The following is a 24,087-nucleotide window of genomic DNA, read 5'->3' as shown; positions in this document are numbered from 1 at the left end:
TCTCTCTTGCTAGGGAAAAAACTGGTCCCCGTCTTAAATAGTTCTAGGTTAAAGTGATTTTGTCGAATCAATGACCACATATCAAGTAAATGGTAAATGATGGCCAAAACTGGCTATGGCCATTTCAATATGCTCGGTACGACATCAGAATTCAGAATTAGAATTGCCCAAAGTCACTGATTTTCAAATAAATATAAAGATTTGAAACATACAAAAACTCACAGACATGCACGTATTGAAATTTGTACATTCCACAGCCTGGTATTCTTTCCTTCAAGTTATGAAACTTCCCTGATTGTTAATACGAGTACGCATGGCATTGACCAAAACTATCTCATATTGCTTTGGCTTACCTGATTGTTAGCCATGTCTTTATTTTATATTCATCAGTGGGTCGGTAAGCAGCAGAAAAGTTTGAAAACAAAAGAAATATTTAAGTGCTTTAAGGATGATTTACTCTAATGCCATTATTGCACGTGATAAACATAACATTAGAATTAGAATATAAACAAAGAAGGAATATTTAAGTTAGACATGATAGAGTCATAAGCAAGCAACAATAACATTAGATCCAGCAAGGAGATTGTTAACATAACAGGTTAAGTTCTGAACCACAGTTACAAGTGATAGTCAACATTCAAAAGATGATAGAAACTATAATCCTACCATAAAATATCATCATAGGTTAATATCAAAATACAATTAAGTAGTAGAAGGACAACATATACTATTGAGAATTTTCCATGAAAGCACTGTCAATGTCCTCAAAAAGTCAGTCAAGAAAAGAACTTCTTCACCTAGAAGTTGAAGAGTTCAGATTTCATATCGTCGGGCCACCAGCTCGGACGAGGAAATTTAATACCAGCACGCTTTAAAGTTTCCAACAAAGTAAGACCATCATCTTCTTTAACAGAAGTCTTCGCAAGAAATTTCAACACATCAAAAACAGTTAACGTCTCCTTCTCCTTCTCCTTCTCCTTATCCTTATCCTTATCCTCCCCAGACCCCCTTTCATTTGCAGTCGCTTTCTCGAAAGAAGAGCCAATTGACTTGTTTCCCTCAACATCAACCATGTTAACATCCTCAGCATCATTTTGAACAACTTGTTGTTGGGTTTCAACATTTTCCTCCAAAGAATCAAACCCAAATTCGTCGTGAAAACTAGAAATTTCTTTTTCAAAAATTCTGAGTTTATCAGAATCCTGCTCAACATTCATAGGATCAAACCCTAATTTCATAGGAGCCTTATCAAAATCAGAAATTAACCTATCCAAAGCGCTAAATTCATCAGGATGTATCTCGGGAAACTCACTCAGTAGATCTTCTTCAAGAGAGCGTGACTTTTCAACAAACCCAAATTCAGAATCTTGAGAAACATCATCAACATCAATAACAGCTTGATTAAACTCACATTGAGAAAGATCAATGACGGAAGATGGAAGCGGTGGGTCCTCCGGCGGAGTGTGAAAAACGTCTTGGTTATCGACGTGCTGGGTGTCTGGAGCGTACAATGGGATGATGGGAGGGATGATCTCGGCGGCGGTGGCATCGTGGTGGTGGTTGTTGTTGTTGCAGTTGCAGGGTGAAGTGAGAGTGTCTCCGACGAAGGGAACGCTGTTGAGAAGTTCTTGTTGGGAAGTGGAAATACGAAAGGGTTCGTACGGATCGTGCAGCATGCTACCACCTTCCATATTCGCTTCTTCTTCCAAATTTCCTTGGTTTGGTAACTTTGTGTCTAGAGAAACTTATCCCAATCCTCTTTTTTCACTTTCATTTATCCTACCCACTTTTATTGGTCAAAATTATCTTTGACGTGTTAAAATGGCCTCTCAATAATGACGATCAATTTTTTTATAATAAATAATATGTCAATAAGTAAGTATATTGAAGAATTGATATGATCGTATTAAAGAAATTTTTTAATGCGAGAGACTATTTTGATTAATGAAATGATTTGACTATTTTAAAATATTAACAAAATTAAAGATTAATTTGGAAAGTGATTTAAAAAAGAATGATCAATTTGATAGTTTACTCTTTCAATTTAATACGCCCTCAATCTTAGTTTAATTATCGTTTGAGAGTTGTACACGGTTTTAACTAAAGTAGTTTTTAGATACCTTGAAGTTTGTTTGGGTACTAATAACATGTACGTAAAATTTATTTAACATTTGAATTTATTTATTTTAAAATAAATTAATGTGAAAATATGATAAGTAAGTATATTGTATAAACTATAAATTGTTTTCTTAAACTATCTTGAGATCTTATGAAAATAAATTATCAATATGTCAAAAGTTGTTTACATAAATTATCTCAAATAAATGAAAATGTTTTTTCAAATTCTACAAGTGCTTACGTCAATAAATAAACTCAATTTAAATAGACATTAAATGATTTATTCTCGTAATAATAATGTAGATTGCCCACCTTTTGTAAGGTCTATTAAGTCCATTTTTTTTTTTGTTGGTACAAGAAATAAAAGATCCTGAAACTTGATTTATTCGTGAGGAGCTGTATGGGGTGAAAATCTCATGTACGATTTTGTAATAGAGATGGAATTGAGAAATAACTATCAACTATAACACCAAAAGAACCATATTACAAAGCAACTTTTACACATGAATAGACATAGTTTTTGAGATTCAAGAAAAATTATAATGCTTCATTCCAATGCTTGGATTGTGCTCAAGTGACACCTCTAAAAAAACCTCCTCACCCTTTCATCAAAATTTACCACCTTTCATATTATAATTCTTTCAACTTCTAAAATATAACCTCCAATATATGAATTTAATATCTAAAATACTGACTCCTAAAGTATAACGGGGTGTATTGGATTAGGATTTTAAAAGACAATTTTAATAAAAAAAAAAGTCTTTAAGATGTTAAAAGACTGTGTGAGATTGTATTGATTCTGTGAGATTTTAAAAGACTTTTTATGTAAAAGACTTTATACATTCAAGATTTTAAATGATTTATCACACTGACTTTTAAGGATTTCAAAGGATTTTATGTGATTTTAAATTTTCAAAGGATTCAAAGAATTTTAGGGGGAAAAGAACAAACTTATAAGCGTGAATGATAAAAATAATGAACAAATAAATTCTAGCGTTCGAATAAAGAAAAATAAAACCAATAAAAAATTATTTTACTATTGATTTTCAAATTTTAAGAATTTTATGGATTTTATAAGATTTTAAGGGACTAAAAAACACTAACACATTATTCTCAATATACATTTTTTATTTGTTAAAAATGTTATTCCCACAAAATTCAATTGTACATATTTAAAATTATGCCAGCACTTACAAATCTTTTTAAAAAAAAATATTGTGTCAGCCATTACAAATCGGTCGAGTTTACACGAGTTTACTGAGTGTTAACTGAATCAAACTCGTTAAACCTTTCGCTTTTATCAGAAATCGAGTTTACCTCAGAGTTAACACGATTTTTGTACCTAAAAACGTAAACTCGGTAATCTCAGAGAGTTAACACTCAATTTGCGGAACATTGATTACGACATACTTTCTATCATAATATTCTCAATGCAATTTTTTATTTTTTTATGAGATAGAGAGGGGGAGAGAGGGGGATGAGAGATGAGAGAGAGAGAGAGAGAGAATGGAGAGATAGAGAAACGAAGAGAGAAAGGAGAGAATAGGGAGGGGGAGGGAGAGAGAGAAAAATGAGAAGAAAGAGATAGTAACTTTCAAAAGAAAAACAATCTCAAGAAATCTCATCTTTTTATGAAAGACTTTTTCTTGTTAAAATTACACTACAAAATCCCACAAAATCCATCAAAATCCAATTTATTAAACAATCCTTTGAAATTTGAATGATTTTGAATACCACAAGATTTTTTTTTTTGTGATGAAAAGTCTTGATTGAATACCTCAAGACTTTTTTAAAATGACAAAGAGTCTTGATTGAATACCACAAGACTTTTTTTAAGTTGCAAAAAGTCTTGATTGAATACCACAAGACGTTTTCATAATTAAAAAGTCTTTTAAAATCTCATAGAATCCTAATCCACGATGATGATATTTTAATTTCACATATTATTGTTATAGTAACCGACGATGATCTTTTAATTGCCTTTTCCTAAAATCCTTTTCCAAGCCACCTTTTTATTTATGGTCCATTCCTTTCAAACTTTCATTCTCTTAAAAACATTTTTATTCATACTTATTTGGTCTTTTCATCTCTTGATGAAGAGTACTTTATATGGGGGTTGCATAATCACATTTAGAACCCACATTCTTTGATGCACCGACTAGAGGATGACTTTCAAGTTTATATACATAATGTTGTGTTTCACTTTGAACTTAAGCATGTTTTTTTTGGGAGAATTTTAGATATTGTTGTATTAAACCATATGTAATATTGTTGCTGCTCCGTTCAAGAACATTGCCTTTTCATTCTCCTCGGTCAAATTAAATTCATGTACATGGTATTTCTTTGTGTAAAATTGTGCGGCAAAAGAAAAAATTTGAAAGCATAATAAGATTAGACTTTTAATATTTCATCTCTTGCACGTGATGTAAATGATTTGAATGTTTCCATAATGATTTGTAAGCTTAATGTTCGTAAACTATTGTGGTGTGACTATTATTTATTGGGTTAATTAAGTTTTTAGTCCTTATAAATATTTAACGTTGATCAATTTACCCCCTCCGTCAAATTTTTCTGTTAGTTAACATGACGTTTTACAAATACCCCCTCTGAAGTTTTGTACTTATGTGCAAAATGCTCCCTGAAACTTGGAAATTTTTATTTTTTTCTTATCCTTAAAAGTGACTGCATTATCACTGAATTGTGGAGCATATTAGCTAAGTTTTGACGATATACAACCATATATGTTCCTTTAAACGATCAAACATTAACCATGTATTAGAGTCTAACGATATGAAGTCTGCATAGTAAAGTACAACCACATTTGTCTGATGAAAAACTAATACATGTCATACATAATGAAACACATATATAATACATGATTGGCATAACCAAGAATTACCAAGATGTCAAAGTATATTGCTTTGCTATTGCTAATTTTAACCACACAAAAAATTTCCACTTCCTTTATATTGTGAGCGGTGCACACCATCAACACACTTCTCTCACTTTCAAGAAAAAATACATAAACTTGTTACTTCTCTCACTTTATAAAGAATCTTGAAGGAATCATGATCTTCTTCCCCCGTTAGGATTCAAAGGAATGGTAATAATATTATATTATGTATATTTCATTATGTTTTTTAAGAGAATAAAAAAATATGATAGCCACCATCCTTTTGATCTCTAATGGGGTTAAGGACAACTTGAAAAAGAAAAAACAACATCTGATGTTGGAACAAAGAAATACTTTTATGTTTGTTTTGTAAATATTCTTGAGTTTTTAACATTATTGTAGGGTTTACTAAATATTGCCAATTTGTTCTACAATATTGTCAATATATGGTTGTATATCGTCAAAACTTAGCTAATATGCTCCACAATTCAGTGATAATGCAGTCACTTTTAAGGATAAGAAAACAAAATATAAATTTCCAAGTTTTGGGGGCATTTTGCACATAAGTGCGAAACTTCAGGGGTTATTTGCAAAACGTTATGTTGACTAACAGAAATATTTGACGTAGGGGGTAAATTGATTAACGTTGTGCAATTTCAAGGGGGTAATTGAAGTTTTGTTAATTTCAGGGGGGTAATTGACGAAACTTACAATTTCAGAGGGGTAATTGACTATTTACTCAAATTTTATAGGGACTAAAAATACTAACAAAAAATTTTGTAGGGATTAAAAAATGTGATTTATTTTTGTAGGGATTAAAAACAAAATTGCAGATATTTATAGAAACGAAAAACTTAATTAACCCTTATTTATTTTTATGGTCCAAGTGGTGCGACTATTATTTATCCCTTTTAAAATTGCTTTTTAGAATTATTGAAGAGTCAAAATTGAAACACGTCGTAAACTAAACCTGAGTTAACCTTAAGTTTGGATTGTCTCTTTGTGACACCATATGTAGTATTGAACCTTCGGCATGTTTTTTTTAGGGGGGATTTCAACATGCTATATTGTTGTATTGAACCATATGTAGTATTGTTGTTGCTCCATAGTTCAAGAACATTGCTCTTCTCATCCTCCTCGGTCTAATTAAATTCATATAAATAGTCTTTCTTGGTGTAAGTTTATGCGGCCAAAGAAAAAATTTGTATAAGATTAGATTTCTAATATTTCATCTCTTGCACGTTATTGTAATACAATTTGAATGTTTCCATAATGTTTGCATTGTATATATTTTTTTTTTCAAGTAGTCTAGTGGCTAGAGCTCACACAATTTAATTGTGGAGAGTGGAGTGTCCGGGGTTCGAACCCCGACTCCTACATATAAAATGCGATATCCCTACCAATTGAGTTAAGCACACGGAGATGTTTGCATTGTATTCTTCATAAACTACAGTGGTGTGACTATTATTTATTTTTATTATTTTGTTTGGTAAAAGTAGAGTGACTATTATTTATCCCTTTTAATTTTATTTTTTTAGAATTATTGAAGAGTTGAAATCGAAATCCGCTCTAAACTACGGAGGATGTATTGGATTAGGATTTTAAAGGATAATTTTTGTTTAAAAAAGTCTTGAGGATTTTAAAAGACTTTGCAGGATTTTGATGACTTTGATGATTTTAAAAGACTACTAAGGATTTCAATGGATTTAATTCATAAGATTTTAAAGAATTTGAAATGATTTTAAGGATTTAAAGAGATTTCAACAGATTTTATGAATTTTAAGAAATAATTGAAAAAAAATATCAGAACACACTCTCTTTCACAAAATCACAATAAATACTCTTTTATTTTATTTTTTTACGGGAGAGCTAGAGAGAGAGAAGAAAGGAGAGAGAGAGGAAAATAGAGAGTAAGATAGAAGGGAGGAGAGAGAGGGAGAGATAGAAAATCTTAAAAGCAAAAATCAATCTTAAGAAATCTCATGTTTTCATGAAAAACTTTTTCATGCTAAAATTTCACTAGAAAATCCCACAAAATCCATCAAAATCTGATTTATTAAACAATCCTTCGAAATTTGAATAATTTTGAATACCACTAGACTTTTTTTAAGTGATTAAGAGTCTTGATTGAATACAACAAGATTTTTTTTAAATGACAACGAATATTGATTGAATAACACAAGACTTTTTTTAAATTGGAAAGAGTCTTGATTGAATACTACAAAAAAATTTCATGATAAAAAAATCTTCTAAAATCTCTTAGAATCATGATCCAATACACCCTTCTACGTTTGAGTTAACCTTAAGTTTGAATTATCTCTTTTGTGACACCTCTAAAAACCTCATGATTCTTTCTTGAAAATTTTCCAACTCTCAATTCTAATTCTTTCAAATTCATGAGTTGTATAACCAAAAAACAAGTATAACTGAAGTAGCAATAAACGTCACAAGAAAAGGGGGTTTGAATTGTGACCCTTTTAAAAATTTATTCCTGAAACTTAAATAAGTATATAGGCTCAAGAAAATTCTTGGTTAGTGTTAATAATAAAATATTATAATATTAGGACCAGAGAACTCTGGATAATGAAATAAATAAAAGGACCAGAAAGTTCTGGAATAAAATACTGAAATAAATAAAGCAGTAAAGGACCAGAAAACTCTGGATATATAACTGAAATAAATAAAGTAGTAAAGGACCAGAAAACTCTGGATATATATAACTGAAATAAATAAAGCGATAACGGACCAGAGAACTCTGGAGATATTAAGAATAAAATAAATAGGACCAGAAAGTTCTGGATAATTATTAAGTAGTATGTTAATTATTTAATTTTAGTTTTAAGAACCAGAGCACTCTGGAAAATTAATATAGTTAGTTATAGGTTATATGTGACGGCCAGAAATTAAGAGATGAGAGAAGAAAGAGAACACAAGAGAATTTATCCTGGTTCGCCTAACCGGCTACGTCCAGTCCCCACACTACGTGTGAGATTATCCACTATAGTATCCTGCTATCAGAAACTTCTGAATAGCACTATAATATGTTGATCATACCAGATCAGTCTGTTACACTCTGTATTATCAACCTCAGCAGGCTTCTACGATTCTTGATCACACAAGAAAAGATCTATCTCAAACTATTAAGCCCAATAGACTTGAGATCTAGTTACACTTTGTATGGTGGTGGGTGTTGTTTGAATATGGTATCTCACTTGGAGATTTCTCAAGTATCTCACGTAGAGATTTCAAAATAATATCTCAAAGAGATATTTCAAATAATATCCCAACTTGGAGATATTATAAATACAAACTTTCAGGGATATCTTAGCTTCAATAGAAGAAAGATATTTGAAGCTTGCTTTGTTTTTGTTACAAACTTTCAGAGATATCTTAGCTACAAGAGAAGAAAGATATTTGAAGCTTGCTTTGTTTGTTGTTGAAGAGCTTTATGAATGCTTCTTTGAGGATTCACATGAATGAGAGAATTGATTTCTTTGTACGTAAGCTCTTGAGAATTAACAAGGGTGTGTGCTTGTATTTATAGAAGCATTTGTCTTTGAAGTTTGACAGACAAATACAGCTGTGTTGTCCTTTCCAAAAACAGCCCATGTGCTTGTGTTTTTGTAGCTTGGCGCGCAAGAATACTCAAAAAGGAAACCTTTGTGAGTTGCAGAATGTTCTTCAGACATTCTTTGAGTTCCAGCTGTTTGGGAAAGAGTACATACGTGTGACTATAGGCCAGCTGTGATATGGTGGCATTATGATGACATCCTTATCTTGTTGTACCTTTACCAGAACATTCTTGAGAACGTTCTTCTTGTGTAGGCTTTAGATTTGTGAAGCTCACTTGAAATGTACATGAACATACAGCTGTGAAGCTTGTACGAAAAAAAACAGCCCATGTGCTCTTGCTTTTTGTTGCTTGATGCACAAGTGTTGCAAAAAATGTGTTATTCCAAGTGAAGAATGTTCTGAAGAACATTCTCTGCTTTCTAGCCTTTTGGGACAGCCCACGTGAGGTTGTAATACAGCTGTGCATGAGTTGTAATTGGCTGTGATGGAGATGACATCATCCTTATCCATTTGTAGCTATACCAGAATGTTCTCAAGAACATTCTTTCTTTGTAAAACGATTTTGTTCTTCTTTCTTTAAGGCACGTGCTTTTCCAATTCCTTTTTAAATGCAAATGTCTTTTGTAATCATGTGATATTCTTTCCATTTATGTCATATATCCAAAGTATCTTCTTTTGGTGAGACATAGAGAATATTTTGCTTCTTGAATTTCTTCCAAAAAGTCCATTTATGTCCTTTTGCTTATTTTCTTTGATAAGGACGTTTTTAACTTGTTTTGTGAGCAAAGAACCTTCTTCTTGTGTTAAGAACATTCTCATGAAACATTTCTCACAAAATTCATTAGTAGATAACAAATTAAAAAACAATTATTAAATATTTGTAATCTTTAAAACATCAAATAAGGATTTTTTCCTCAACAATAACCTCCACTTAATATCTAATGATACTAATTCAAAAAAATTGTAATAAAAAAATAAGAAATTTGCCAAAAAAAAAAAAAAAGGAGATTATGATAAAAATCAAAATTCTGCATTTTAGTCTCAAAAAAAATGCTGCAATATAAATTGTTGACCATGTCTAATATGAACCTCATAATAATGGTTCAAAGGTTCCTTAAAAAAAAATGGTTTAAAGGTGGACTTTAGCCATTTAAAAAAAATAGAACAACAAAATAAAATGTTACCATAAGTGTTTGGTTTGAAAATCAGTAAATACTTGACAGAATCCTACAAGATAAAACAACAGAACACAAGGCAGAACACGGGACAATTTTTTATGGCATTGAATAATTTTTTGTTTTATACGATTTTTGGGGGACGAAATGCTATTTTGGTATTTTAGACAACTTGTACGTGGGATAAAAAGTTGTGTTGTGGTTTCGTGAGCGACAAAAATATGAGTTTTTGTCCTGTCCCTTGCATTTAGTTTGTCAGTACCTGAAACAGTTTTACAAATCAAATACCGGACAACTGAAGTTGTTTTGTCATGTCCTTCATTTTTTAGCAAATCAAATGCATTGTTGCTATAAAATACTAAAAATATTGGTGTGTTCACATTAGACAACTTTTTTTTTTGTGCTACTCATTATACAACTCTAAATTGTAATATTTTCTTAAATATAGACTAAAAAGCTTCCCACTTTTTATTAAACCCTGCAAACAACTCTTTTAATATTTAATAAATCTCAAATTAATTATTTATTCTCCATTAAATTAATTTAATGTTTCTCCCCCATTAAATAAGCCTTTAGTTTGAATTGTTCCTATGTGACACCTCTAAAACATCTCCTCACCCTTTCTTAAAAGTTTTCCACCTTTTACATTCTAATTCTTTCAAATTCATGAGTTATATGAATAAATAGTTACATTATTTAATCTTCAACATATATGCACATTAATTATGTGCTAATTATAAAAAAAATAAACTTCTTAACATATTAAAATTGAGTTATTTCATTTTCTTTAAATAAAACATTTCACTGACCCAAGTTAGAATAAAAATTTGATATCTAAAAAAAATCTTCAAAAATATAAACATATATTAAGATAAAGGGGAAAAAAGAGGAGATAAAACTAAACCCAAAAAATAGATATATAATTCAACTGCAATTCTATTAATTTCTAATACAGGTGAATGACACATTATTTCACATTATTTGTGTCAGAAGTCTTTTGTATTCTATACATTCAATTGACGAAGAAACAAGTTTAAAGATATTTTAATAGTCATTTTTTTAATCAAAGAATAATTCAATAGACCTATCAACTTTGTTTTTTTTTTTTAGAAAAGACCTGTCAAGTTTGTTACTTATTATAACTTAGAAAATAAATATAATCAAACCCGTGCCTAGTATGGGTCTATTTTAGCTTCTCTGTTTTTTTTTTCCATTTTTTTTTCCTTCCCTTTTGTTACCAAAAAAAACCCGTGCCTAGTAAAGTAGTGTTATACAATATTTTTATTTTAAAATTTACATGAAATTTTGTCAATACTATAATACTTCATAAGAACTTTTCATCTAGAAGGACTGATATTAATTTCAAATTGCGTGAAAAATAATTGAGTGGTATAAGTGTATAAATTGATAATGATGTCAACTGATCCTATTTTATAGATGTATGTGGATCAAAAATTCATACTCCAAATCTGATCCAGTATGGGCCTATTTAGAATTTTTCGAAAAAGTATGAGACACAACACAAAGGTGGAATCTAACATTGATTTTTTGCTTTTGAAATTATTTTCTAATATTCCATGCTGATGGTAAAGGAATCTGTGGTGATTTTTTTTTTAAGGATTTGTCTAACATGTGCAATATTGCATATGTTAAGGTAATTAAAAGTAGTAATTTTTCATTAAAAACCAACAATTATTGATTAAATGTTACATATTTAATATAAAAAACACAACTTCCAAGTCAAAGTTACTAATTTAAATTTTTAAAATGTGCAAACATGATAGAAAAAACTTTTTTTTAATTATAATAATATTATTATAAACTTTGGGACTGCCCAACACCCCCCATGTGAATGAATGAAAGGGTTGAGATAAAATAAATTCTCACAAATATAATAAAGCTAAAAATGGGCCAATTGAAAGCAATATGAAATATCATTTCTCACTATCCTTAGAAACAGAGAATCAACAAAATCTTCACTATGAAGCAGACAGGAGCACCTATGTCACAATTATAAATGCGTTGAAAATGAAAGATGGCTGCGGTATTTGTTACTTGTTAGCTCCAACAAACAACAAAAAAAACAGTAGTTCCTAATTAACCGTCGATAAAACAAAACTTTGAAATTGAGAAGCTTCTTTCATGCATATTAAGACAAGAACAATAATCTATCTATATTTTATTACTATTACATATGTTAATAATTTAGGAAGATACATAAAAAATGGACTAGTATTTATCATATCTCTAGCCAACGTTTTGTCAAAAAAAAAATATCTCTAGCCAACGTACAATAAAAAATAATTTATAATAGTTGAATTCAAACACTATTACCATGGATTGAGTTCAAAAGAAACCAGTGCGATTGATTGAACTAGAAGCAACTTGGGGAACCTTGGTAATTGTTGGATATGACTCATTGTTGGATAATCTTGTAAATTGAACCTTAAATTATATTTGAATATAAGTTATAATATGTATCTTAAAAAAAAAAAAGTTATATAATATGTAAGTCTAGGCTTGAATAAATAGAAAATTACCGGAGCCACTTTGCACTCAAAGACACTTCTAGATACAATTGACCAAATATGGTGATCAAACATGATTTGCTCTTTGTTTATGTTATTTGTAGTTGTTTTCTTCTGAATTAAGATTGTTGTTCTAATAAATTATATGCTCTTTGTTTATGATTTTCGTATTTGTTTTCTAATAATGAATGGGGCTTAGATTTTGGTCCACATATGGCCGGATTTCGACACAAGTCCATGTACAATTGATGCTAGAAATAAAATAAAAAAATAAAAAAAAATGTTAATGTCTTTTCCTTTTCTTGTGAGTGTCCTTTGTCTTTACTATTCTTAATAGTTGAAGATTGTGGTGAGGATCTATCCTTTTAACCACAGACACATGAGTAGAAATGATATTTTTGATTGAACTGAATCATAAATATTATTGGGTACATCAGAGACAAAATATGATTCTAATAAATTGGAGACAAAGAAATGTCTGCCCATAACACTCCTTTACACCGCATACTTAGAGCTATGTATTCATCATTCTGTGGCTTAGCTATCACTGTCTCAATCAACACCCTCTTATTCTGTCCCCAATTGGCTACTTTATGATGGTCCACTATCCCTGCTCTCTCCCCCCCCCCTAACATGTTCAGTGTTTTCTTTCTGCTTTATCCCAACTAAATGGATAAGGCTTAATTGAATCACTGGTTTAAGGTTAATTTGGTACATACAAAGTGTTATGTTTAGTGTGACACTTTGACTATTATTACTTCTGCAATCATTTGGATTTGAATAATGAAGACAACCCCCAAGATATTTTTAGTGAGTTTTCAGTGACTTTGTGCTTCAGATAATACTCAATCTGAGGGGTGGACTAATGCAGATGAAATAAGTTGAATCATACAACAGACTATATTCAAGTGATTATGTTTGAGTATCACTCATAGGCACAAAAGAGGGGCAAGGGGCAGGGGAGGCAGGGGTATCCCTGAGGGGGTGCAAACAGCTCAAACGAGCTGGGCCTCCCTCAAGGATGGGCCTCATTTTTTTTTATATCCAGTATAATGGTGGTTTATTTTTAGGCCCCCTTAATATCTCTTAGGCCCCCTAAGATTATTTCATTCCCTCACAAGGATGGGTCTCTTTTAGGATTATTAGAATTAGTTCCTCTTGATTTTGGTGTTAGGTGGGGGTTCCTCATGTATACGGTAGTCATTTTCACCTCTGGGTGTACCGCATATATACGGCACCTTGTATTTATCTTTTAAAAAATATAAATAGAACATTGCTCTTTTAAAAAAAATTATGTTTTGATTTTATCATTGGCTTCTTTTCATTTCCAGAGCCGAGCCTCCGAATTCTCAGGGACGGCCCTGAGGGGAGGTAAGCTATTGCAGTGAAGCTCCCTCTGCCCCTGCCCTTGTGTTTGGTCAAAACGTGTGTTAGGTCCAATTGGTTGTTGTAGGAGGCGACTGGGGTGCGAGGGTCGCTGTCACGGTTCAGCATGAAAATTGTTGGAATATAGATCATAAGTATAGCTACTATGTAGTCACGAATGTAGGCACACTTGGCCGGTTTGCGTAAACAAAGATTGTGTTCATTGTATTGCGATTTATGATTCTTTTATTCTTTTTTCTTTTTTTTTACTAATGATTCTTTTATCATTTTGTTACTAGTTGTTCTTACAGATTATAATTTTTTTGTAAACCAAGGTATCATCTGAACGTAATTGTGAAGATTAATTCTTCGAGATAATTGAGATCCATTTAAGGATATAATTTATGTTTTTTATACGCATCGGTCGGGAATCAAACCTTAAACTAAATTATTAAGGGACTGAAACATCTACCACTTATGTCCACCATATGTTTGTTAATCGATTATAACTTACTAGTTAAGCTACACAAAGATTGTGTTAATAAATATCGATCTGTGTTTTGCATTTTAACATATGTATATCTAATTTGAATGTGTAAAAGAAATGAGAATGAAGTTAAGATGTATTGATATGATTTTATTTATATTAAGGAGAAGTATACAGACAATTAATATATAGGCTATGTACTTCACAAGAAAAAAGAATCTTGATAAGAGGCATTTGGAGTAATTAAGCTGATTAATCCAACGAATGATCACAGTTTTCTGGTCTACATCTCGATCTTTAGATTGTTTGCTTCAACAAGACCTGCATCAATGTCAAACAACACTTTTAGAATTTATAATTTGTACAGTCTATAATATAAATATTTCTATATTTAGTATTAGAACATTCTTATATTCTTTTATGCATCAAGCAAGTCACTTTTACAGTTTTTACTATCCTATCTTTCAAATCATATCACTCCTAGCATAGTATCTGTGACTGTCACTTTCCCTCTTTCTTTTCTATCTCTTTGTTGTTCACACATCCCATAAGCCTTGTGAAACTATCATTTTCTCTGATTTAAGTGGTCTCTAAAATGGGAGATTGTGAAATGGCAACCAGAAACAACCCTAAGTTGTAATCCACTTTATGAAAATGATTGACGCTATTGCGGGTCCTCAAAGCTATAAACCTTTAAATCCAAGTTGCAAGAAAATTACAATTGCAAAAAGGGAAGCTGATAGCTTCCTCTTATCCAATTTATTTCACAAAATATAATTAAGGGTTAAATATGTTTTTGGTCCCTAGAAATATGTCAATTTTTTGTTTTAGCCCCTCTAAAATTTTCCTTCAACTTTTAGTCCCTATAAAATTTTCAATCACTACTTTTGGTCCCTATTTTAAATTTAATTTTTTTATTTTTTAATGAAATTGTGCAGAAATGTGTAAAATATTCTAAAAGAATTTCCTAAAAAAAATTAGAATTTTTTTAACAAAACACAAATTAAATATGAATTTTTAACCGTAAAAAATATAAAAATTCATATTAAATTCATGTTTTGTTAAAAAATTCTAAATTTTTTTAGAGTAATTCTTATAATATTTTGAATTTTTATGGAAAATTATATTAAAAAATATGAATTCTACATATGAGTTTTACTTTAAAAGAGGGACCAAAAGTGAATATTGAAAATTTTATAGGGACTAAAAGTTGAAGGAAAATTTTAGAGGGACTAAAATGAAAAGTTGACATATTTATAGGGACCAAAAACATATTTAACCTTATAATTAATTAGGCAAATAAGTATTTTTGTCATTCAATCCATACAACTTATGCATGTTTTTTTTGTCATGCTAATAGCCTAAGCTGAACAAAGTATTAGTGTCATTCTATGTAGCAATGACATTTTAGATTATAGACGTGTTCGGCGACATATACCGGTGTCTGACACAAAAACCACACTTATCCAAATCTCTTTTATTTTCTCAAATTATTACCATTATAACCGTGTCGGTGTTGATGTCATTGTATGATGTCACATAGTTATCTTCTTATATAGCATTAAAGTAGTGGGAAAGTGGAAACTCAGAAAAAGAAAACCAGCTACATAATTGAATTGAATGATTTAACATATCCATTTAAAAAAAAAAAAAAAAAAAATCTTTATTTTGATTATTGAAAAACAAAAGGTACCGTATATTTTTATGCTTGATCAAAATGAAGGGGATGTAACGTCTCCATCATCTATTAAACCCACTCACTTTTACCTCTACTTTCTACTTTAAAGATACAAAGCTAATTAAAAAGTGATTTTATGACTAGACAAATATTTTAACTACCTGTAAATAACTGAGATTGAGTAGGAAAAGATGTTGCTCTTGCTTGATCAAAATTGAAGTTGTATAGGTTTTGGAAATCACCTTCCCATATTGTAGACGGTAGAATTTGCTGCTACACACATAAACAAAGATAAAATTAATAAAATCAACCAATAGAACAAAATTAAAACACTAGTAAAGGGACAAAAATAATAACAGAGAGAATGGACCTACAGAGAAACAAGAAGAATCAATAAAAGTTTGAGGAATGGATACAGGGGCACTTATGCTCCTTCTAAGTCCCATATCTGAAGGGTTCATTCCAGCATCTAATCCACCATATGGAACAAATTGCTGTGGTGAATTGAACTGAAGATAAGGATTGTTACTATTCAATCCTGTTGACATTCCCATAGCTTGAAAAGATGCATTTGCATCACAATTAGGAAAAACCTGTGTGAGGAATCAGCATATTAATATTACAGATTTAAAATTAAGTGAAAAGTGAAAAGTGAAATTCTTCCATCTGCATATTCTTTATTACGTACCTCTTTTTCAAATAGATCATCAATATTGAAATCAAGCCTTGGATTCACAGTAGCTAATTTCATTGACAAGAACTGCAAAGAAAATTAACATAGATCAATGTGATAGGCAAATTAAGAATCAATGTAATGAACCTAATTAACTAATTACCTCAACTTGTTTTTGAAGAGACTGAACATAGTTAATGATTTCATCAAGCATTCCAGCTTTTCCTGTAATTTTGTTGCATCCTGGTACTAAATCTTGCAAATACTTCATTCTCTCACTAATCTTTTCCCTTCTAACCTGCATCATACATAATTATTCAGATATAAGACTAAAACTTGATTTTATTTTTCTCAGCCAGAAACCAAACTAAACTATTATTACTACTTACTCTTTCAGCTAAGCTATGACTGTCGGTGGCTTGGCCACGACGTGCTCGAACATGAATGTAATCAGTCTTTTGAACATCAGAAACTTTTGAATTTTCCTTTGAGTTTGAAGTATCTTCTGCTACACAGTTCTTCTTGGTATTCGGATTCCCGGTGATCTTTGATTCTCCGTCCTCAGAACCTATTTTGATCCTCTTGTCTTTATTCTCAATTTCAATTTCACCAACAACAACCTAAACAACAAGCAAAAAATTAAATATAATTTCTTATAGTTATTTAAGCCAATTCTAATTTTAATTTTAATTCCTTTTATTTATTTCTTGAAGATCAATGATATTCTTATGAATTATGACCTCTCTATGCAAAATTGTACACACCTTGAGCTTAGAATTATGATGAGATTTTTCAGCTTTTCTTTTCTTAGAAGAATTGTCTTTGTCTTTCCCAGCAATTGAAGAGTGAATGAGTTTGGGATCTGGAAGAAGAGGTGGACAACTGAAAGTTCTTGAAATAGAAGAAGAAGTAACATCAAGAGTTGGCATTTGAAGAGGCAGTAAATCAGCAGCAAGTGAAGAGGCTTCAGAATTGTCAACTTGTTGTTGCAGAGAAGAACAGAACATAGCAGCAGAGTTGAAGTAACCTTGATGATGTTGTTGTTGCTGCCACTTCATTCTTTCCCTTTGTCTTTCCAACACTGTTATGTCAGAGGAGCAACTCTCAGTTGCTAGATTCCCAGAATTAGTAGTAGTATTCAAACAGTGCAACATGTTTGATCACTGTTATTAATAACAATTAGGTGACGGTGTTAGTGTCTTTAGCTTCTTGTTGAATTGAAACAGGGGATGAATGAGTTTAGTTAGTAGATGGAAAGAAGAATACTTGAGAGGAAAGGAAAGTAGTAGGGTCAATGCGCGCACCTAATACATGAAGGAAGGTCTTGTGAGAGGAGGAATAGAGTGAAACAACGTAGGTAAGGTTGGAATGGAAAATGGGTAATGGGGTATATATATATATATATAGTTCAGAAATTATATTTAATTGAGAGATAATAAATAATTAAGGTGGTGAGTGGTGAGTGTGTAAAGAAAGAGTGTTGAAGTGACATAAATTATTAGGAAAGAGAATGAATATATATAATAAGGATTAGATTAGAAGAAAGACATAGTTGAGAGTTGATTGAAGAAGAGGGATGTGTTCCTATAACGAGTCTGTGGGCTTTGGGACCCATTTGATATGACACCTCCACGTGGGACTGTTCCAGTCGCGGCAAAACGGAGACGCCCTTTGACTCCGTAATATTCAATCTTAAACATGCCTAATTTCAGTTAGTTCAACTAATTATAGGATCAAATCAAACCTGTTCAATATTACGTCATAGGATTAGTGAAATTAAACACTCTGTCTTTTTTGTGTGAAAAGGTATCTAATCTTTTATGGGCCCCAGGAAGGAAGTTGGTCCAACTTACATCTTCACCCATGTGGGTTCTTCCACGTGTCAATTCTCTGTTCTTCAAATCTAACATGTCAGATGATGACGTGTCACGTGACATGGAGAAATGCAGAAGACTAAGAAGAAGAATGAGTCATTGTTGTGATTGGTAGTGTACTGTTGGTTACATACCCCCGTTACGTTATCTGGGAAAGAGTATATAAACACACGTGGCGCATTACATACACCGTCATAAAAGAGTGGCAGTAGTGCGCGGGAATGTCTTGACTTGATGATTTTTAGCCCATTCCAATAAGATAAATGATATTTGTACATTCATTTTATAATAACTTTCTCTTTCATGTTTATGTTATATATTTTTTTTTCTCTATTTCTTTGGTTTTCGTGCTAATATATACATTTTTTTATAAAATATAGTTGTCACATAGATTGTTAAAAAAGAGAAGTTCAAATAACACAACTTTTCTGATAATGGTAAGGTAACCTTCTTTCATTTGTTCCTACTGCCAACCTAGACATAGGTTCTTACGGTGTGAAAATTCTGTCTCCTTTTGGGTGTAAATGTATGGATTGCGCATCTTTTAATTTTAGTTTATGTTAAATATTGTTTATGAAGCATTATTTAATGAAACAAAAACAAATTTTGTATTGAAATTTGAAAACGATATATTTACATTTTCAAATAGTTAGATTACATAAGTTTTAAAAAATTTAAGTATGCTTCTTGTTTTAACTAGTGTCCTAGAGACGTTAGTTAATATTTACTTTAAAGTTTTATATGGTTATCTTTTTTTTCTAATAGAAATGCAGTAATCCTTTTTATAGAATAAAATTTTTTAATTTGTATATGATATTAATGAAAAAAAAAACTTTTACCCCAAATGATTTAAAATAAAATAAAAACAAACCTTTATAATCTAACGGTTGTAAATAGTAGTCATTTAAAAAAGGTTTTATATTCTCGCACAATTTTTCTAAATATGCTTGTAATTGGGGAAGTATTATTTTATTAAAATTTAATAAAAATGGTAAGAATCCAGCTTTAGAACTTTCTATAACAACATATAAATGCATCCCAATATTCTTTGGTTTGTTGTTAACTAGTGTAACGCCCCGTGTCAAGCATGGGATACATTTTATTTAAATTTTTTTAATATGATTTAAATTTTAACAGATTCTTTAAATATTATTGTTTTTGTTTCTTTTCAATCATAATTTTGGCGTTATGTGGTATTTTATCTTCGTATTTAAAATTGAACAATAAATAATCATTTATTGAGATCAAAAAGTTAAATTTTTAGATGACTATTTTTGTGAGAGTGATAAAATAATCAACAAAAGTACAATTAAATCCAAAAGATAAAAACACTATAAATAATTAATATATTTCTAAAAAATTAACTAATTAGTAAGAGTTTGTATAAGCTTTGGTTTGTCAGTCATTCAATATATCAAATGGATATGATTACTATGTTTTAATTTTTCACTCTTAATAAAAATATTAATTTTTTACTTAATCACAATGATCTCTATGATCGCAATTATAAATAAAAAAAACCTAAATTCAAAATTTTAGTTACATCTATTATTTTTATTGGTTTCATAAATAATATTCATTGACATTATTTTTTTAATTTATCAAAATAAGCACATTTTTGAATAAAATTTACCTCATAAATATATGTATATTTTGTATTTCATTAAAAAAAATGAATTTTTATGTTAAATTTTGAATATAAAAAAAGCATTAACAAATCATGTTTGGTTTTATATTTGTGAACAAAAAATAAGTTTAAAACACAAAAACAATATTTTTAAAATAATAGGTTATCGCTAATTATTCACACTTTGGGAAACTTAATTTTTGTATTTACTTTAGAATTTGTGTAAAGTTTAAGACATAAGTAAATTGTAAATTGAAAATATGGAAACTGATTTTTTTTTTTATTGAAGTGTCAATACATGCAACAAAAACGATTTGTTCAATTGAAAATTGAAATTCCTAAGACAATAAAAGAGGTGCCCTGCATCACCATACAAAATAACATTATACCAAAAGGTGTGCAAACTTTACCAAAATAGACCTGTAATAATAAAAAAAAAACCTTATTAACATTCTTAAACTCCTCAATAGTGGTCCTAGGAGTAAGTAAGAGAAACTACTCATTTACAGGTATGCGAGATGAATTTGGTAACTGGATCAATCCCGATATAGGAGAATTTGTATTGCACTAAGAAAGCTATAATAAAAAGTATCAATCAATAATATTATAACTTAAGAAAAAAAAATATTATAATATTATTGATTGATACAAAAGTATATGAATCAAGTATACTTTAGTTATAATATTCAATCCCGATGTAGGAGAATAGTAATTTGGTTTTCCTATCATTAAGATTCAAAAGTATATGAATCAAGTATATATATTCGTATAAACAAACAATCACAATTGCTAGTCATAAATTATTACCTTGAAACAATTTAACTTTTGTCAACATAATGGCTACAACAACATTTTGAGATTCACCGGAAGATAGGAAAGAGTTCAGCTCTTCAACATACTCTCCAAAAAGAGTACATTTAAAACGGTACGTACCTATTTAAAATTGTCAAAGATTATACAAATATTAATAAAAATATTATAATACACCGTCTTGAAAAATTACAATTACAAAAAAAAAAAAAATCAAACCTACCCATTTGAATCCAATTCAATGACATTCATTTTAGTTTTTACACCATCTCTTTCGTACTCTTTTTCAACTCCAACTCCAATCATGACTCCAATTACATCTGCATATATAACACACATTAAAATATCGGTCAAATTACTATTTATTATTAAAAGAATATAACGTACAATTGAATCATATTAAACAAAACATTTTATTAATTCAATATATAAATTATTGTGTTATTTTTGTAAGCAAAAATAATATTTAAAATAATCTACATGAAGAAAATTATAGTCACTTACCAACTAAGTAGTTGTTGTCGTAAGATTCATTGAAAACATCAGGTGCAGGTGTAAACGAATACACGTTTGTTGGGACCAAAACAGTTTTAGATAGTTTGACTTTTGTGTTGATTGTGAAATTCAGTTTGTATTCGTTGCGTGATGGTCGATACGAACCAATGTTGCTAGCAACATTAAATGAGGAAATCGTGAACACCATTCCCTCTTGGAGTTGATTCTTGAACTTGTAGATCAATGTTCTTCGTATAGACGCACCAATTCGATCACCCTAGATAAAAAAGATGAGAACACTATACTTTAAACAAAAAAATACTAAAAAAACAAAAAAGAAAAACGATATGAAAAAGGTACCTTTCGATCAATTAGAACCAACTCCATGGAAAATGGTAGTTTTTTATTTTTGTAGTCTTGACCAAACCAAGCACGAGCAACCCTCACAACCAATGTCCACGATTGTTTTCTTGGCGAAACATTAGAGATGAAGTTGTGTTTCGTTGACATTTTCCTTTGCAATAGAAAAATTACAGAAATAGTTTAGAATATAGATATCAGAGCACCAAAGAACAGAAAACGAAGAACTATATTTTGTGATTGTTGTGTACTCATACCCAAAATCTCTACTATTTATATAGAAAAATAGTACCATAACGGTTAATATAAATTAATTATCAATTTGATCGTTCTAAAATTAATATTATCAACATCTTTAATATTATAAAACGTGCATTAAACAATTAAATTATATTTCATGTAACGTACAAAAAATTAACTTCATAACATTTGAAATTTAATTTAATATTTAATAATATCTTATAAATAATTATGTAATATAGTTTTGTAACAAACAAATTAATTATATAACCTTAAAAACTAATTAATACAATTAATTTTTTAATTAGTAGGTTAATGCCTTAGTGTAACGTCCCAAAATTCAAAATATAATTTATTCAATTTATTTATTATAATTTTGTAACCAACCAAATTTTGAATGTTACATATAAATGTTAATTGAATACTAATTAGATTAATAATTATTTGATTTGTAACGTTCAAATTTTTATTGTAAAATATAAATTTTAATCGAAACAGTAATTATATTAATCATTATCTGATTGTAACCAACTATTTACTTTATGTACAATTTAATGTTAAATAAAAAACGGTTTTTAATAATAATTAAAATTATTAAGCTTGTATTAAAAATTAGGAGGAATTTTAGGAACATATGCCAAGTAGGCTTTTGATGAGGTGGACATCCTTAGAGGAAAGGAATTTGAAATAGGCTATTTTTAAGAACTCTAAATTGTTAGTATAAAGATATCGATCCGGTTCAACGGTAGACTTGTTAAGTTTTTCAATGAAGACATATGCAAGTCTCATGGTTGTTGCAAACTTTAGTGAGTAAAATGTGAGATAATATGATGATGCCTTGAAAGAGGGCAGTGTGAGGCATGTGATCACGAGTACTCAAATGTCTAAGTCATGCTTTGCTTGCAAATTTGTGCTGCCATTTGCAGCTTGAAGCAACGTATAATTAGGAAGGGAAAAGGTGAGCAAAAATAAATAATTAGGGAGTGACAGGAGTAGGAAGGAGTCTCAGATGATGAGAACAACTTCCATTATCAGACCTAATGGGCCATCAAACAGCTTTATTTTGGTTCAAGTCACCATCCCTCTCTCAATTTCTTTCTACATGTTGTGTCAGCACCTAATTCTGTTGTTGATCCAATCAAACAACAACAATTAATCTTGGACGTTCTTCATAGTCATACTTAGTGGGAGGCAGAGGGAAAATTGGAAGAGTAAGTGTGGCGCATCAAAAATCATATTACATGCGTGTTTGGTATCACGGTAGTTTAGACCAAATTACCGTAACTTTATTAAAATTACAATTTGTAATTTTGTAAAATCATAATAAAGATACCAAACAAATGAATTTAAACTACAATGTTTTAGTTTACACCAAAATAAATAAATTTTATTTGTTTATCTCTATTTATACTATAAATAATTGACATTTTTTGTCTGAACACGAAAATTAATGTTAACATACCAAATTAAATTTCATTCCATCACTAAGAAGTTTCCTCAATGTTTTTTTTCTTCAGAAAAGATACACAATTAGCTATTTCGCCTAGAAAATGTATCCCCAAAAATAAATATTTTATTTTATTTTTTTAGGGACCAAAGGTTACTTTTATTTTTTGAAAAATGCTAATTTGCAAGAAAATATGCTGGCAAGAAACACAAGAATAAATCCCAACCATTAATTTAAATTTCACTGCCCCATGTATTCCGCCAAATACATATTGTATCCCCAACCATGTGTTTATGATCCTTGCACGTGTATATTCTTGCAATTCTTGCACATATCCTTCGTAACATATGGCAATGCCGACATTCAATATTGACATACGTTTTCATGGTTGTACTCGATCTCTTAATGTAATTGAGATTATTTAAGTGATTGACACTCGGTAACATTTATTTTTCTGTTTGAGTCAACATATGTATGTATACACACACTTTTCATATGCACCGTTGAAAGATCAAACTTCCCGACCAAATGGTTAACAAACCTAAATATCTACCATTTTTTATAGGCTAAAATATGGTTTTGGTCCCTGCAAATATGTCTCGTTTTGGTTTTAGTCCCTGTAAAAAAAAATTGTTGTTTTTGGTCCCTGCAAAATATTTTGTTTGGGACTATTTCGAAAACAAAATATTTTGCAGGGACCTTTTTCAAAATCAAAAGATTTTGCAGGGACTATTTCTCTAATAA

At 30.2% G+C, this 24,087-nt stretch overlaps 2 protein-coding genes across 4 annotated transcripts; both read right to left on the bottom strand.

The window, feature by feature from the left end:
• Nucleotides 1-543: 543 nt before the first annotated feature.
• Nucleotides 544-1,839, bottom strand: LOC11415337 (uncharacterized). The gene has a single exon (XM_003603890.4). It carries the CDS (start codon nt 1,689-1,691, stop codon nt 798-800), a length of 894 nt encoding a protein of 297 aa, XP_003603938.1. The 5' UTR covers nt 1,692-1,839; the 3' UTR covers nt 544-797.
• A 12,427-nt stretch (nt 1,840-14,266) lies between these two features.
• On the bottom strand, nt 14,267-17,943 carry LOC11414623 (transcription factor bHLH63). 3 transcript variants are annotated; one of them, XM_024778272.2, is made up of 8 exons: nt 17,795-17,943; nt 17,255-17,653; nt 16,880-17,110; nt 16,654-16,788; nt 16,506-16,577; nt 16,192-16,410; nt 15,979-16,090; nt 14,267-14,460 (listed from the first exon to the last, which is right to left on the bottom strand). In XM_024778272.2, exons 2-8 carry the CDS (start codon nt 17,642-17,644, stop codon nt 14,423-14,425), a joined length of 1,197 nt encoding a protein of 398 aa, XP_024634040.1. In that variant the 5' UTR covers nt 17,645-17,653; nt 17,795-17,943; the 3' UTR covers nt 14,267-14,422. The 3 variants fall into 3 exon arrangements, with proteins under 3 accessions (XP_024634040.1, XP_003603935.2, XP_013462329.1); XM_003603887.4 differs by having other exon boundaries at nt 15,979-16,087; nt 17,255-17,872; XM_013606875.3 differs by having other exon boundaries at nt 17,255-17,871.
• Between the last annotated feature and the right edge of the window lie 6,144 nt (nt 17,944-24,087).

This window comes from Medicago truncatula, chromosome 3, assembly GCF_003473485.1.
Source record: "Medicago truncatula cultivar Jemalong A17 chromosome 3, MtrunA17r5.0-ANR, whole genome shotgun sequence".
Taxonomy (NCBI): domain Eukaryota; kingdom Viridiplantae; phylum Streptophyta; class Magnoliopsida; order Fabales; family Fabaceae; genus Medicago; species Medicago truncatula.
This window is presented reverse-complemented; position numbering and strand designations above follow the sequence as displayed.